General features: G+C 36.4%; 1 protein-coding gene across 1 annotated transcript; it reads right to left on the bottom strand.

The window, feature by feature from the left end:
• Positions 1–6,834: 6,834 nt before the first annotated feature.
• LOC112770312 (uncharacterized) lies at positions 6,835–16,452 on the bottom strand. Its single transcript, XM_025814690.1, has 6 exons — positions 16,347–16,452; positions 16,106–16,237; positions 11,001–11,439; positions 9,967–10,892; positions 8,639–9,856; positions 6,835–8,489 (listed from the first exon to the last, which is right to left on the bottom strand). Exons 1-6 carry the CDS (start codon positions 16,450–16,452, stop codon positions 6,835–6,837), a joined length of 4,476 nt encoding a protein of 1,491 aa, XP_025670475.1.
• Between the last annotated feature and the right edge of the window lie 1,749 nt (positions 16,453–18,201).

The following is an 18,201-nucleotide window of genomic DNA, read 5'->3' as shown; positions in this document are numbered from 1 at the left end:
GCGTCTCTGGGCATGACCATTGTCTTCTAGGAAAGGACAGCCAAACACACCAAACCTGCCAAGAAAATTCACACCCAAGAAACAAATGGTGACCATATTCAACACCTTGATTACAAAACACACATGTCACATCTTCCTGAGTAACTACTCCCAATCGACTCAGTCTCTCCTTTGTATTGACCCTTCCAATCAAAACAAACCAAACAAACAATTCAACTCGTGGCGGGACTAGACCTTTCCAAACTGTCTTAGTAAAACTGTAACTTGCTATATCTTCAGGGAGCATTTCCACCTGCAATTCCTGCACAAAGGAGTTAGTAGAAAACACATTGTTTATCAAATTTCCACACAACTCTATCCTCTCTGTCATATGCAAGTTTAACCAGTCTTAACGTTTCATGCAACTGGTTCACTAGTTCCAATTTCCATTGGAAAAGCTCTCGTCTCCACTGGAAGTTCCATCTCCACTCTAACCCATCCCAGAACCCACAATCCCCTATAACGGATCCTGTTTGGTTTGAAACTGAGAAAAGCCTCGGAAATAAGTCTTTCAGGGATCCACCACGCAACCATACATCCTCCCAGAACCGAGTTCCTCTCCCATCACCAATCTCCATAGCCAACCCATTAATCATCTTCTGTCTTACTTGTTGATCCTTGAATTGTATTTAGCAGATAGTCCCCCCTCCCGAGTAGGTAACACCTGGGATGATAGCATCACATTGGGACTCAGATTGTTACAAGAACACACCACCTTCTTCCATAAGGGGCAATCCTCCTTTGAAAACCGCCACCACCACTTCAAGAGAAGGGCTGAGTTACGCACCATAGCATCCCCAACCCCTAAACCGCCAAGTTTTTTGGGAGCTTGCACCACCTCCCACCTGACCATTACCATACCATGCCTTCCATCCTCCTTACTCCAAAGAAACCTTCTCTGTAGGGAAATCAGTTTCTCTGCCACAGCCTTTGGCATTTTATACAAGCTCAAATAATAGACAGGAAGGCTATTCAACACAGATTTAATAAGCACCAGTTTACCAGCTCTATTGAGGATTTTGGCTTTCCAGATGCTCAGCTTCTCCTCCACTTTTTCTATAATGGGCTTCCAAGTCCTCACCAACCTCGGGTTTGCTCCTAGCGGGATCCCTAAGTATTTCACCAGCAACGAGGCAATCTTACAACCCAGCATTCTAGACATACACTGCACCCACTGATCATCACAGTTAATAGGAATCAGGCTAGACTTATCAAAATTAATACTCAACCCCGACATGAGCTCAAAACAACGTAGGATCCTCCTGTAATTCTTAATGGTCTCTTCCTCAGGGGGACAGAACAGGATGGTATCGTCCGCAAACTGAAGATGTGACAGCTCGACCTGATCTCTACCCACTAGTAGTGGCGAGATACACCTATTTCTCACTGCTACCCCAAGCATCCTATGTAGCACGTCAATGACAAGCACAAACAGAAATCGAGATAGAGGATCACCCTGTCGCAATCCCCTTTCCATCTTAAAAGGCTTAGATGGCGATCCGTTTATCAGCACTGACATTGAACTAGTACTTACACACTCCATAACCCAACTCCTCCATCTCCGTCCAAAGCCCATCTTCTGCAACACTAGGTCCAAAGCTCCACTTGACTCTATCATATGCTTTCTGGAAATCCAGTTTCATTATCACTGCTTCCTTCTTCCTCATTTTAATCCATTGAACAGTTTCACATGCGATAAGCGCTCCATCATGAATCTTCCGTCCCTTGACAAAGGCACTCTGTGTCTCACCTACTAGTCGTGGCATGACTGCTCGCATCCTCCTAACCAGCATTTTCGAAATAACTTTATAGACACAGCCTACCATACTGATCGGTCTCAGATCTTTGATTTCCTTTGCCCCCGTAAACTTAGGGGCCAACGCCACCCAAGTGAGATTCGCATCCGCCGGTAGCTTAGAAGACAGGAAGAAATCCAACACCGTCGCCGTAAATTCAGTGCCAATTTCAGTCCAGCACCTCTTTATAAAGTTTATGTTGTACCCATCACTTCCAGGAGCTTTGGAAAGTTCGCAGTCCCACACTGCTTCTTTAACCTCCTCTGGAGTCGGTTGTACCTCCAATGCCAACGCATCATCCTCACCAATCATTTCCACCAAGCCGTCCCTAAACCCCACCAAGGGAGACTCTTCCTGATGATACAACTTTTTGTAGAAGTCTCGAATCTCAATCTTAATCCTCGCTTGGTTCCTTATCAACCTACCATTAATGAGTAGCACATCAATCCTGTTGTTTCTTCTTCTCGCAGAGGCTAAGTTGTGGAAGTACCTCGTGTTCTTATCAATGTCCTTCACATGTCTAGAATGCGAAATCTGCTTCCAATGTAGCTCCTTTCTGACATACCATTTCTCACAGCAAGTCACCAGAGCCTTTCTTCTTGCCTCCACTGTTCCATCATACACACCGTCACCCACCGAGTCATCAATCTTCTTGATCTCTTCCTCAAACTTCATGATTTTTCTGTCCATATTGCCAAATTTATCTTTATGCCATCTTCCCAGAGGACCTGTCATAGCTTTCAATTTATCTGTAAATTGTGCCTCACCTAGAGCTCTCCATTCCTCCTTAACCATTCTCAGAAAATCATCATGTGTAAACCATGAATCAAGGCTTCTGAATGGCCTCGGCCCATCTCTCTGCCTCCTAACTTCCGTTATAATTGGACAATGGTCTGACAAGCCCTTAGGACCACCACGTAACCGAGTCTCTGGGAACTTTTCCAGCCATTCCAGGCTAACCAGGACCCTATCAATACGGCTGCAAGATCGCCCTCTGAACCATGTAAAATTGTGGTCAGTAATAGGCAAGTCCACCACCCCCATATCCTGTATCCAGTTCTTGAAGTCTTCAGCGGACAAGGATAAGCTATCAGAGCCCCGTCTTTCTTCCACCTGCACAATCTCATTAAAGTCCCCCATGAAGCAATAGGGAACCTGGCATAACCCTGCTATGTAACTCAACTCTTCCCAAACAACAAGCTTCTCATCTCTAGCATGCGCACCATATACCAAAATAAAAGCACAATGAAAATTATATTTCACTAACTCCCCTTCAACACACAACCATCTCTCCCCTTTGTGACTATTTCTTATTTTAAAAAAATCCTCTTCCCACATTAACAGCAACCCACCAGAAGCACCATTAGATTCAACAAAGTCCCACCCCGCACAACTATTTTCCCAAATTTTTGGTATATCAAATTTAGTCACTACCTGTCTCTTAGTCTCCACCAGGCCTAAAATGTTTAACTTAAACTTTCTTCTTAGGTCCTTTATCATTCTAAGCTTCTCATCCCCCCTCAACCCCCTGATATTCCAAGAGCTAAAAATCATTTCAATAAACTATTGCACACCTTTTTATGAGTTTTGGGTCTGCTCCGCCTTGCTTTTGCCCTTTGTTTCGCCAACCATTTTTTCATGATAATTTCTTCATTCTGTTGTTGGAGGATCGCCATAATATCACCGTCTTCATTATACAGCACTGCGCCTGACTCCGTTGCTACTTCCCAAGTTCTTTTGTTTTCTAAAATCTGCTCCTCCATAGTTATACCCTCACTGTCACTGGCTTCATCATCCTTGGCATGCACTACATCCTCCAAGTTAACCTCGTTTTCACTGTGGTCGTCTTCGTCATTAGGCATAGGTGGATGTCTACCCTCCCCTGCTTTTGTACCCGGGCCAGGCTTCTCAAGCTCTTGGTCATAGTCACCGTGGTTTCCATCAACCCTATGACGTCCCTGTTCACCGTTAGCTGCCGCGCCCGCAGCGCTTTGTAGGTCAGCAGTCCCTCTACCATGAACTGCTAGTCGGACTCCTCCCATCCCCACTGTGCATGTCCTTCTTTGCCTCTCATTATTCCCTCTATCCCCTGCCGAACCCAGCTCATCAACAGGTGAACAAGGCACGGCTTCTTTCTGTGCCACAACCGCAGCCGCCTCCGCCGCAGGATCTTGGCCAAAGCGACTTCGTTCCCTACGGTTTACTCCAGCCCCGAGCTCCTAGCGACCGTCCCCCAACCTGCGTTCATCTCGATTAACAGCTCATGGAACAGCCACCGTTGCTCGGTCTTCATCAGGGCGTGTTCGTGCTGCTTCATCCACAGGAGCCGTAGCCCCCAACTCACCGACATCACCTGGCGCAGAGGCTTCCGCGATTGGAAGAGGGGAACCCTGCTGGCGTACACTTCCCCAGCCTGCTGTCTCCGCAACCGACCCGGTACAAGTCCGAACCAGGCGCTCCAACCCAGGCCCATGAACGCGGAGCCCTTCTTCATCGCGTAATGTAGATTCGGGCCTTAACCTTTCATGGCCCAAAACCACACAACAGCATCTAAGATTGTTGAAGGGCCCAGTTTTAGTTTCAACAACGTCTGACAACAAAACTCCCTTGCCAGGCCCATTAGTTTTACAACCGTACTCCCAAGGAATAGTCAACTCAGAATCCACTTCATTACTCACCTCATAACCCACAAAATCTGTCATGCCTTCAATATCACCTTTATTAGATTGATAAGTTACCAGATTCAATTGATTGTGTCTTAAATTTTTATAACTCCACTCATTCAAAATTGGTTCTGAATTTACCAATCTAACCTCATCTTCAACCTCCTCACGCAACAACTCGACAACCACTTCCGCTCCCTGATCTGAACTGGCTGTCAAAATTGTTGGTGTTGGCACCGTTATAGCTACATCCTCACAGCACTTCGTAGTTATGTTTCTCTGGTGGTCACAGCTACCCTTGCCATTCCTCGTCAAATCCATCTTATCATTCTCTCCAAATGTTTCATATCCTACCTCTTTTACCAATATATCAAAGCCACTAGTTCCTATTGTAATATGGATCCATTCTTTTATCAAATCCATCATGCAGGTATCAATTTGTACTCGGCCAGCACTAAAGGAAGTGCACGATTCAGTCACGTTATCACAACCAACCACCTCCCCACATTGACTTCCTATTATCTTAAACGTATCCACAGACCATGCATGTAATGGAACCCCAAAGTACTCCAGCCATACCCTCCGAATTTCGCTTTTCTTCGATTCATCCCACCTCCAAACACTATGGAACAACTGCAGAAGGCTATTCATTTTGAAAGTGTACGCTTCTTCTGCATTCAAGATGTTGTCAAAGGTCAACAGTGCTTTATAAACACCCATTTCGTGCACCTGAACGACATGAGGAAAATTCTTCATAACCGATTCCTTCAACACTCTGAAGTTAATAGCCTTCGTCGTTCCCCCAACCAAGTTTTTCTGCAGCCAGTCCAAGTTTTCTTTCACCAGGGGAACTTCCACCTTCTTTGTCCACTCATTGCCATGTGGATCTTGAGCTGCCTTATCCTTCACCAAGTCCTTGTTGGAAGTAGCTGCGATTTCCTTATTCTCTCCTCTAACTTCTGGCAATTGACGATCCAAAGGAGTTTTGTTCTTGTCTTTCTCCTCGGACATTCTTCTGTATTTAGCTTTCCCCACAAAGATAATCTTTCCTCTCAATCTCATATGATTCATCTCAACTATAGCCTTCAAAGCCCTTCTTTTCGTGGTGTATCGTATGAACGCGAAAATGTATAACCCTCCGTTCTTATGTTTCCTTGATAAGTAAATATCGTTGATGCGTCCTATCCAATAAAAAAGTTGAAACAGTTCCTTCTTCGAAATGTCTACCGGCAGATTATCCACGAAGATTGAGAAGGACTCGTTCTCCAATCGTCGATACTCATCTTGGTTCCAAACCCTAGGATCCTTAGTCTGACCTACCGTTCTACCCATCCCTGTGTTTTCCACACACACTCTCTCTCTCTCTCATCTCTCTATCTATTCGAAACCCCTCTAATTAAAAAATAGTGTATATATATATATATATTACTCTTTTTCCTTGATTTTTTATTTTTAATTTTTTGCTCTTTACTAAAGAGTCTTGTCATTTTTGACAAATTTCCTCTTCAATCCATAATTCCATACTAAACTACCATCTTTCACATTTATCAACATGTGAGTATCGCGATGTTTTAACCCATTCACAACTCCAAACTCAACATAGATTTGCAGTTGTCACGTCCACTCAACTGCGACTCCATCTCAACCCAGCTTCGATAATATTGCAACAATCTCTCCCAAGTTGCTCCCTTGACAGTAAGCATTGTTTCACGTGTCAAGCTGGCCTTGAACTATCGAGAATATTTTTATCTTTATATCTATATATTATAACTAGCAAGATACCCGCGCTATGCGCGGGAAGAGAAATAAATAGAATGATCATGTAAAAGTAAAACTTAGTTTGAAAAATAATGATCTTTGAAGAGAAAAATGAAAATTGCTTAAACTTAGTTTTGTAAAAATATTGTTACATTTAAAAATTGATAAGTTAGCTTAATAAGATATTTGTAATTTTATTGGAATATAAAGAAGATAAAGTATATAAATTGGATATAAGTAGAATATATTGTCTGTATTAATTAAGAATTTAATTTTGATGCAGTATCAATATAAAGTGATTTTACACGTGTATTTAATTATATAATGCCACATCAGCAAAAATAAATTTGTGACCCAGTTTATTCTTTTGAAGTGAAATCTATGAAATTTGACACCCAAAAAATAAATCTTTTTAGAAAATAATATTTAATTATTGAATAATTTTGAGATATAAAAATCATGTATGCATTATTAAAGTTGGTCGAATGTAAACTGAGAAAAAATAAGTTTTTTATAAACGAAAATACATGTATATACATGAGATGATAATGAAGAAATAAGTAATGTTAAAAGGTTTGTCATACATTTCTAAAGACTTCTGGGTAAACAATATTCTCTGTTTTGCCAGTGTTTTCATCATGAGCAATTAGAATTTTCAATCCTTTCTTGTTAGTGACCCTTGAAATGGCAACATATAGTTGGCCATGTGTGAAAACAGGTTTTTTCAGTAGCAATCCGATGTGGTCTAATGATTGTCCTTGACTTTTGTTTATGGTCATTGCATAAGATAGCATGAGAGGGAATTGTCTCCTTTGAAATCTAAATGGTAGCCTAGCATTTGATGGTGTTAGTGTCATTCTAGGAATAAAGACCTTATCGACACAGTTGTCAGAATTTAATAATCTTGCCTCGATAACTTTATCTCCAAGTCTTGTAATTATCAATCTAGTACCATTGCAAAGCCCTGAAGAGCGATCAATATTTCTAATAAGCATGACAGGGCAACCAACCTTTAGCTTCAATTCATGATTTGGAACCCCGGAACATTTAATTGTTGCTAAAAACTCCGGTGTGTGCATGCCTTCAATTTCATTGCTACCCCCTTCGAACAAACATTTATTGGAACTAACATAAGTCTTGCATGCATTGTTGTTCAGTTCGGTCATGTAATCATTCACCTCATCTACCGCATTAATTGTAGGAGCCAAAATAGCTCGACCTTTCAAGTGGCCTTCGTTATCCATGTCAGCAATGTAATCAGAATAGATTGCTTCAACAATTGCTTCAATTGGATCATTATAATAGGTGATAAGGAATTCAGGAGGTATGCTAATCAAATTGGACTCGTCACTCATTCCTTCTAATATTCCATTGCCGACCTGAAGAATCCATTCGGCAAATTGCTGCAAATCTTGTTTGCCACTATCTGCAGCCATGGATTGCAGCCGCATGTTGATGGTTAGCTTTAATATTTCACAATGCTGCCATAGATATGATGAATTCAAAGACGCATTGACGATGTCTTGTCTTGTTCCCTTTGGAATCACTGGCAAGATTTGCCTAAAATCTCCACCAAAGACTATTGTTTTCCCTCCGAATGGCATTTCTGGGCTTTCATCATGTTTGAACCTCATCAAATCTTTCATTGTCTTATCAAGTGCTTCGAAATAAAATTTGCTCATCATAGGAGCTTCATCCCAGATTATTAGCTTTGCTCTTACAATTAACTCTGCCAATGGGCTTCCCTGCTTGATATTGCAAGTAGAGAATTCATCTGGGGTTAATGGTATGGCAAATCTAGAATGTGCAGTCCGACCTCCAGGTAACAATAGAGAAGCAATACCGCTAGAGGCAACAGTTAATACTATCTGTCCCTTTGATCTCAATGCTGAAGCTAAAGTTTTCCAAAGGAAAGTCTTTCCTGTACCTCCATGGCCATACAAAAAAAACATACGTCCATGTTGACTTTCTGCAGCGCTTATGATCTTATCATATACTCTCCTTTGCTCTGTAGTTAATTTGGACAGGCATTGAATGTATTGCCTTTGTAATTCAACACGATCATAATTTAACTCATCAAAGATCATCTTGTTTCGTGTTCTAAGATGGTCAGTATCCCCTGATGGAAATGGCATTGTCGGATAATCCCGCAAGCTTTTGCCGTTACTGTTCAATATTTGTTCAATCTCAATCAAAGTTAGGTCCTTTAATTCTTCATCGCTGAAAACCAAATCTGAAATGTTGACATAGTAAAAACATTAGTTGCTATAATTATGAAAAACATATGGTACTTGAAAAAATTACTATGAAAACATGTAAGCCATAACACTTTAAAGATATAAAATTTAATAGAAAGGTTTATCATTGGAGTTGTCTGCTTACCAGATCGGCCAAACATGGCTCTGTGATTATGCAAAATCCCATCACATAATAAGATGGCAGTTTCTTCCCATACAGCTTCAGGTCGCACCATTGAGTTAGACCACAATAGAGTCGCAAACAATTTTCGCAAATAATGACCTGAGCCCCAATGACTTGCTTCCTTAATGGCATCAATATATTCTTTGTCGTCATCAAGTAGCCCACGTGCATAGCATGCATCTCGAAATGATGAATAGATAACACCATTGTATGTTCGAATATCTACATAGCTTGTTGGTCCCTTTACAATATTTAACAACATCCTTAAGTAATATAGCTCACCAGATGATGGTGGAACGAAAATCATCCTTCCAATGACTTGATGACTTTTCCTAGGTTCCCAAGCTCGAGGTGAAGGTTTCCAAACAAACTTTGTTGGAAACTCAGTGTATGTTAGTTGTCTAGCTTCCGCATATTTTTCGTTAGCTGCAAACCAAGCTAGAAACATGGACTCTTTTACAGTGGCCTTTGCAAGAGCTTCAACTAATGATTCATTATCTGTAAATACAACAGGTTGTTGATCTGGTAAATGAAAACTCAGCCTCTCAACAGATGGATTTCTATAGTGAATGTCATAGGAAAATATCCTCCAGGCAACTTCATAAGGAGATATGTATCGACAATCATAAAACATTTTCACTTCATCAACTTTTGTACTTGAATTGTCACTTGTGGAGTTTCTGTAAAAAGAGGCTGTGACCCGATCACTCCCTTTGTTTACATATTTGAACAAATACTTGATAGATCTTGATTGGTTACACCATTCCACATTAATGTGAGCACGATATTTTAGTAACAACAATCTATTATGTGGCACAACATATCTATTGTCAAGATGAATTCCAGACACTTCCACTGTGCGTCCATTATTTCGACGCCTATAAACTGGGTAACCATCTTCGTCAACTGTAGTAACTTCGTTGAACTTCTTAGGGAAATGACGCATACAACGTCCTTCTTCCATGCAAGGGGAAGTTGGCTTGCTAAGACCACATGGACCATGCAGCATAAAACTCTTGACAGCTTCGTAGTATGCATTATCAACATCATGATCAGGAATCTCAGCACAGATAATTTTGTCTATATCCGTAGGGTTTGGATACTTATCTTGCTCATGTAAGAACAATAGTATATGTGCGTGTGGAAGTCCTCTCTTTTGGAACTCTATTGTATAAATAACTGGGAAAAAACAACGCTTGAATGGTATTAACACGTCTAATTTAGAATAAGGAAGCAATTTCTGAATGTCATGGGAAAAAAATTGCAAAATTTAAATGTAAATTACGTACCTGCTTTGGTAGAACCAAATAATTTGTTGTATCTAAGATCCTTAATCATATTGTCTACTTTAACTTTGAAGAGTCTGCAAATGATGTCTGGCCTGTCTTCTGGTTTGAGCTTGTGCTTTGCACAATATCGTTGTATTTCATCCCATTGCGGATTGCAAGTAAAAGTGATGAACAAATCTGGATAACCGACGCATCTACATATTGCCATTGCGTCTTGATAATTTTGTGTCATGTATCTTGCACCACCAGTAAATGTTGCCGGGAGTATAATTCTCTTTCCTTTTGAGGCTGCATTTGTCTCGCCACTGAAAACGGCATCTCGAAGGCCATTGTATAACTCAGCTCTAAAGTCGCTTTGGTGGGTGTAAACATATTTCAATCTGGCGCTTTCAACCATTGAGAATGCATCAACTAAGAATTGTTGGAATAATCGATGGGAATATAAGAGGACACCATTGTGTGAAGGCCGATCTTGGATTCGAAATGCGAAAAAGTCTCGCATTGTGACATATTTGTCTTTATCTGTTTCTCCTTTTTTAATTTTGTTCAATGGAATATCTTCTCTCCACCCATCTTCACCATAAGGGAATAACAGTAGATACTGTAAGCCTAGATAGGAGGGGTGTAGCTCAGTTATTCTTTGAAGTGACCCTGATTTATTTTCAACAATAATATCTCGCTCTGTTGTAGATCCATCAAAATCACCAACAACTAAGGCAACAACTTCAGAAACTGAAGGCAAATTATATCTGCGTCCATCCTTTCCTCTCTTCCCTATAAGACGTAGCCGAATTGATTCAGTAGCTTCAGCAGCAAGTGCATCCCGAGCAAGCCGAAATGATTTTGCAAGCACATTATGATGATCAAGCATAATTTTGATGGTCGAGACAATATCCGCATGAAGGTTGTTCAATTTATCCCTTGAGCTGGAAAAAATTAGTTAAAATCATATAAATATAAATACGTGACCTGAGTTTGAACTAAAATTCAACTTGCTTTTGGCTGAGCATTAAAAGAAATCATATGTAAATTACCTCACAGCAGCGATTCGATTTTGTATCTCGTTTTGAGTATCATATATATATAGTTGTGCAAATTTCGCTATTCCTCCATTTGATGGAAGCAAACTTCCCATTAAATGATAGTTTTGTCCATGCAAGATGAAGGTTGGGGGCCCACGACTTTGATTAATCGACCTCTGTACCTTACCACCTAATGATGTAAAAGCAAACATACTGTTGTAGCTCCTAATATTCAATCGAAAGTGATCGGATTTTTCATTGGTGTCAAAGTAAAGTTTCCTCAAAGATTCAGGCGGTGCTTGCATCATAGGAAGTTGAACCTGACCTCGCCGGCAACATAGTGCGAATTTAGGAGATTTGGCATTATAATGCTTTTCTATGCGCTCATCATACCAGAATATAGCTCCACAGTGTTGGCATGGAAATTGAGGATCACCGATATCCCAGTAAGCTACAAAAAAAAGCGAATAAAGTGATACATGAATTGATATTTCGATTTGCAGATCAGAGTGCACCTTCACTTTGATTTAGATTTTGTTGATTGTGTATTCAATCAAGTGTGGTAAATTGAATTTAATTAAGCTTAATTCAAATAGATTAATGACACAATTAAGCTTAACGGAATACAATAATAGAATAATTGACTTAGTGGAAAAAAAATAAACTTTTTATTTTTAGAAACATGTGAATGAATATGTGTAAAGGAAAATATTAACGTAAATAGTTAAGTTTAATAGATATTATTGTACCAAACATTACATAAATTTAATACTGTAAAAAGAAAAATAAACATTAGCATTAAAACAAATCGAATTTTATTTGAGTGATTAACTAAAAAGTGCGTACACACCTGTCTTTGGCTCACGGTTGATTTTAACTTTTAAAGGAAAAAATAGAATGTCTCGAGAAGAGTTTTTTTTTTTTCAAAGTAGGTATTTAATCCTGGCCTTCTCCAATATTTTTTGGCCATGCTAGAGTAGTTTAGAATTTTTTTAGAAAATTAATATAATTAATTTAAAATTTTGTTTTTCATTGAAATAATTCTTCATCCATACAAAATTTTTGCACGACGTCGACATTAAACTTTAAATTTCATATTTTAAAATAGCAGCATAACTTTGATTTAACTAAATTGACTTACTACTTTCTTCTAAAAATTGTATTAGTCTACGTATATAACTTTAATATTTCAACTCTAAAATCTAATTTACATTGAAAAAATTTATCATCTTTTGTAATATTTTGCAGGACGTCGCTGTCACACCTTAAATCTCGTATTAACGTAAATAGCAACTTATATCTTATTTAACTAAATCGGCATATTATTTTGTTTTAAAGTTTATTTTTCTGAAGGTAAAGTATACTTTAAAGTTATGCTATTTTACCTTTGATTATCGTTATAATTTTTTACGCTTACATGAAACTTGCAGGCGAAGAGAAAACACAGTTTGAGCTTATAATTTTTTTTATGCCTTCCTACAGCTAGTGTTATTATTTTTTGTCCCACAATTGATTCTAGCTTTCGAAGTGTAAAATTGAATGTCTCGGGTACAATTTTTTTTTTTATTTCAAAGCAGCTATTTAACTTCGGCCGCCGCTAACATTTTTTGTAAATTTATAAAATTTAATTCTAAAATTTATTTTACATTGAAATAACTCCTGATCTTTTGTAAGATTCTGTACGACATCCAATTCAGACTTTAAACTTTGTATTTTAAGATAGCAACATGTGTCTTATTTAATTAATTTGGCAAATTGCGTTGTTTAAAAAATTATATAAGTAAAGGCATGTAAATTTATATAATTCAATTATGAAATTTATTTTGGATTGAAATAACTCATCATGTTTTGTAACATTCGGCACAACATTGCCGTTACATTTTAAATTTCATATTTTAAGATAGCAATATATATGTAATTTGACTAAATTGGCATACTATTTCATTTTAAAAATTATAGTTGTAAAGGTATAATCTACTTTAAATTCATCCTCGTTTACCTTAATTATCACTATATATTTATTATACTTACGTTTTACGTACTGGTAAAGGAATAACACAGTTTTAAATTTCATAATTTTTTTAGTAATTTTATGGTTTCTTTCTAGCTAGTGTTACTGTCTTTGGGTAAGGATTGATTCTCACTGTTAAAACAAAAAATAGGATATCCCGACAATAACTTTTTATTTCAAAGTAGCTATTTAACCTCGTCAAGTGTCATTATATTTTGTGCACACTAAATTTTAATGGAATTTTTTTTTTAATTTTATTTTACATTGAAATAATTAATTATGTTTTCTTAATTGATAAATTTAATATAATGATTAAATAACTGTTTCTGAAAAATTATTATATTAGTTCTTTGTCGTTAATGGTGTTTATTAAAATATTATTCTGATCTCATATATGATATGATACAAATCAAAGAACCTGTATATTATATAGTTTTTTAGATTCTTTAATGTTATAAATAAAATTATAACTTGTAAAGTCAATTCATATTCAATGATATTAAGAAGATTTGTTATAAAAATATTTAGAATTTATTTAGTATTTTATGACTTTATTTTTTTAATATATATATATATATATATATATATATATATATATATATATATATATATATATATATTATAAAATTTGACGACCGAAAAAATGAATTTTTGAAATAGAATTTATATGATAAGAGAAGTTTAGAATTGTAAAGTACTAACTTGAATCAGTAACATTTGCAGTAAACCCGTTAAATTCTCCTGTACGTCTTGTGTTACATTGTGTGTTGGTATTTAATTCTTGGAAGTCTGTTAAATTTAAAAGGTTGAATAAAAAATATTATCTAAGAAAACTTTTTTCAAATATAAATTCTTAATGGAAATAGATTAATGACACAATGGATTAATAAATCAATTAAACTTAACGAAATATAATGGAAAAATTGACTTAGTGGAATAAATGAAACTTTTTATTTTTATAAACATATCGACTAATATGTGGAAAGGAAAATATTAACGTAAATAGTTAAATTTAATAGATATTATTGTACCAAACATAACATGAATTTAATAGTGTTAACAGGAAAATAAACATTAGCATTAAAACAAATCTAATTTTATTTGAATCATTAAGTAAAAAGTGCATTAAATTACAATATTGAGTTTTTTTTCATAGCTTTCTTATATAACGCCTTATCTCTACGTTTTTGTTATTGCATATATAGCTCTCTCTCTCTCTCATTATAATTTAAACATTATATTTCTGAATGTAAAGTATAATTTAAACTTATGCTATTTCATCTCGGAAAGCGTCATTTTTGTTGTGCACGCCGAATTTCAATAAAAGTTTTTATTAAATTTTATTTGACATTGAAATAATTAATTAATTTTTCTTACTTGATGAATTTATTATAATGATTAAATAATTCTTTACGAAAAATTATGATATTAGGTCTTTGTCGTTAACTGTGTCTATTTTGTTTAACATATATATATATGTGTGTGTGAGAGAGATTATAGAATTTGATTTTACCACAAAAAAAAAATGAAATTCTCCAGTAGAATTTATATGATAAGGAAAGTTTAGAATTGTAAGGTACTAACTTGGATCAGCAACATTAGCAGTAAACGCGTTCAATCCTCTTACATGTGTTGTGTTATATTGTGCGTTGGTGCTTAATCCTTGGAAATCTGTTCAATTCAAAAGGTTGAATAAGAATGTTATCCAAAAATCTTTTTTTACAGCTGAAATCTTTTTTAGAGTATAAAAAAAAATTAATATGGAACTTTAACAGTATTACTTAGGTAATAATATAATGAAACAAATTTTTTATTCTATTACATGATAAAAGTAGTGAAAAGAAGCATGAGATTTTTTATTTGTTTGGTAGTTGCTTCAATTCAATTCCTTTTATTGGTACATGATAAGAGTCTTGAAATTGTACTTGGTTTCACCGAGACTATTGACTTGATTTATTAATCTTATATTTTAATAAAATAAAATTTTTCGATGAACAATTTTTAAATTTAACATTCTAACTAAAAAAGAGTACATTATGACTACTGACCTTTGAATTCTAATCTAAAACATTTTCAGATAAGAATCTTCCTAAAGAAGGAATTGCACATAATATAAGCATTATAGGCAAGCATGGCTGGCATTAGAGATAACGGCAAGAATATAACACTGCAAAATTTTGATGTTCACTTAGAGTAAAATTGACTGTTGTATTAGTCTCATATTCACCTGCATTGTTTGTATTGATTGAATCTGGATATCGTACAGAATCTGGAAAAAAGAAATTTATTTTATATGTAAAAGGTTTAAATGTTATTTGAAAGGTATATATACATTGGGAGTTAATTCATTATAGTACTTCAAGAACAAATATTATCTATGACCTGTATTTGTGTGAAATGTGATGGTGCTATGCATAGGGGTTGATTCAAAGTTGACCGTGTCAGGTTGAGATGCATCTAGAGTGTGTCTTGTGGGAGTTACATGCGTAGAAGAGACTGGATCTATGTGATGATTTGCAGTTTCGTTTGAGGCAAGGTTATGAAAACTGGTCGCACCTAAGAAGTTGTATATACATTCAAAGAATTTCTTCATTGTTATGATTAGGCTAACATAGTAATATAAATATGGATAACACATGGAAGTAAATTAGGAGTTTAACCTGGCAGTAGAGATGTATTTGATGCTAGTTGGGATGTTTGAATATGAATGATGTTGTGTGAAGTTGGAGTTAGTATGTGGCGTCCTGGAGTTAGACTTGTTGAAGGCATTTTGGCATGGCAGTGCAATTGAGCCGCATGTGGAATAACATGTATGTTGTTTTCTGTCCCTAAACATAGTTAATGTTAAGAGGATTAATTGACAATGTATAATATGAACCATATCCCATATTTTTTTGGATTTCACATGACATGTTAGTTTAATTAGTTGTGGCAGCAAAGTTTTAAAGCAGGAAGAATGATTATAAAGACAACCATTAAGATGGCTGTCAAAAATCACCAGGGTTACACAATGCAAGTGTTGCAGTAAAAGTTTGAATACAAAATTTGTTTACTCTTGTATAAAAGGTCCTTTAAAGTTGAAGTATGAACAGTTTATGTTACATACCTTGTAATAAGGGTAGATGCAACTCTTTCAAAGGTGTTCTATGCTCTGATTCTTGCTGTGCACAATGCTGAGGTATATGCTTTGTAGCAATATGTTGTTGTTGAAGCATGGGATGTCCCACGTCAGAGTTCTCTGCAATGTATGATATAAGATAAGAGAGGTCTTGTTAATGGCCAAACAAATGATGAAGGCAGCATGAAATTTGATTCATCCAAAGTGTATAAATATGTTTTGTGGGCACCTTTGTGGATAGAATAATGGAGCTTTCTTTTTTTTCCAGCTATCTTGAACAATCTATTTCGCCTTGCTTCTTTTGCATTCTCAACTCCTTGGTCTGGCAAATTCATCTTTGTCCTTCTATGGTGAATGTGTGGTTGTTGTGGTAACAATGGTATGAAAGAACTCTACCACTATTTCATTATTTGGGAGGTTGCTTGATATTTTTTTTATTTTACATGTGTCAATTGTCATGTTATAGGAGACTTCAATTTCTGATACACCTAAAGGTGTACTGTCGCGCCATGGTTAGGATGCCTCGATCAACGTGGGACAAGCCTTCTCTGGAAGCAAAATTTTTTAAACTACATAAATTGATCATGTTAGCTGTACTTTTTTGGAAGCAAGCAGCATTTTTTTGCTGATAAAAAACAAATGGTGGCAGATATTGTTTAGTGGTGTTTTAAAAAAGGATATCCTTCATTCTTTTAATGCAATGAGTTTTTTTTCTTTGAATATAAACCTTCCGTGAAAAGGATACTTGAGACTATACAACTGTTAGTTCCTTGTTAGAATGTATCATTTGGGAAAGATTTGAAGATTTATATAGACTTGAGATGGTAGAGACAAATGAAAATAATTTTTTTGTAACGCCTTTGTATGTCTAACTTATGGCGCAACTTTATTTATTTTCTTGTAGAATTTTTGTAAACTTTAGGAGGGCACCCTGGAAAATGGCTCTTGTTTTCCACAACAGAAGAGACTATAACAATATACGTACTCATTGAAGGCAGGGCATGTCCTAGTGATATAGTATGTAGAAACTATAAATTAATACAATGAAAACTATAACAGCATCAAAGCTAACTAAGCATGGAACATAAATCATAATTTTGTATTTTACATTCTATTTGAATTTCTGCACTAAATAGGAAACACCCCTGGCATGTGAAGAATGATTCTCTTTAACTGAATTTGTGTTGGCCAGCTCTGCCAATATAAATGTCGTCGTTGATATGGCTCCCAAGAACATCTTGAAAGCACAATTTCTTTTGTAAAAATATATCCTTCGCTTACTTGTTGTGTTAAGCAAATGAGTTCCTCCTCAAGAAATAATTTTGGTTGCTCATACATTCTAACGGTTTCCACTGCATATAGAGGATTCCAACGAAAGCTATCTTCTGTTTTCATTTGAAGAATCCATAATGATATGCTATAGTGATCAATGTTAGCTGGATAGGAGATGTAGCAAATATGATCTTTGAGTAGTACCAGTGCATTACAATCTGACTTTGCCTTGTTGGGAATTTGACTTAAACACCAGTTGTAGTTGGTTATGGAGAATATTAGGACGGATTGTGGTTTATCCAAAGTTAATCCACCAAAATTAATCCAGAAAATTAACCAATTTTTTGAAACGTAATCAGGACTGATGTTGGTAGTATCACCATTGGCAACTCTCTTGGGTTCCCATTGCTGGTACTTACTATTCCAGATGGTGTACCATATGTTTTTGTCATCAAATTTTTTCTTGAACACATGCATTACACAGTACTCCGTGGTGGAAGGGTAGTATGTGAAAGCAAAGATTGAGACGCATGTGTGAGCTTTAAAAATCCGTGGTTGAGGTAAGTGGCGAACACTGCTCGTTAGCAAGTTCCAAATGAGTACCATATTCTTCCGGCAGCCATCTGTAAATGTTAGGCAGACGTTCCCAAGCTCAGAACCCACAAGGGTAAAATCATTGCATGTTGTTAACTGTGTTGGGAGACACAATGTCTTCGATGCACCTGTTAAAGCATTGACACTGATAATTGCATTGTTAGCTTTTGTCCACTCTGAAAAAAAAATATGCAACAAAAGTGCTTGTTTATTATGTG

This window comes from Arachis hypogaea, chromosome 18, assembly GCF_003086295.3.
Source record: "Arachis hypogaea cultivar Tifrunner chromosome 18, arahy.Tifrunner.gnm2.J5K5, whole genome shotgun sequence".
NCBI lineage: Eukaryota > Viridiplantae > Streptophyta > Magnoliopsida > Fabales > Fabaceae > Arachis > Arachis hypogaea.
The sequence above is the reverse complement of the archived record's forward strand: the minus strand, read 5'-3'. Positions and strand labels throughout refer to the sequence as shown.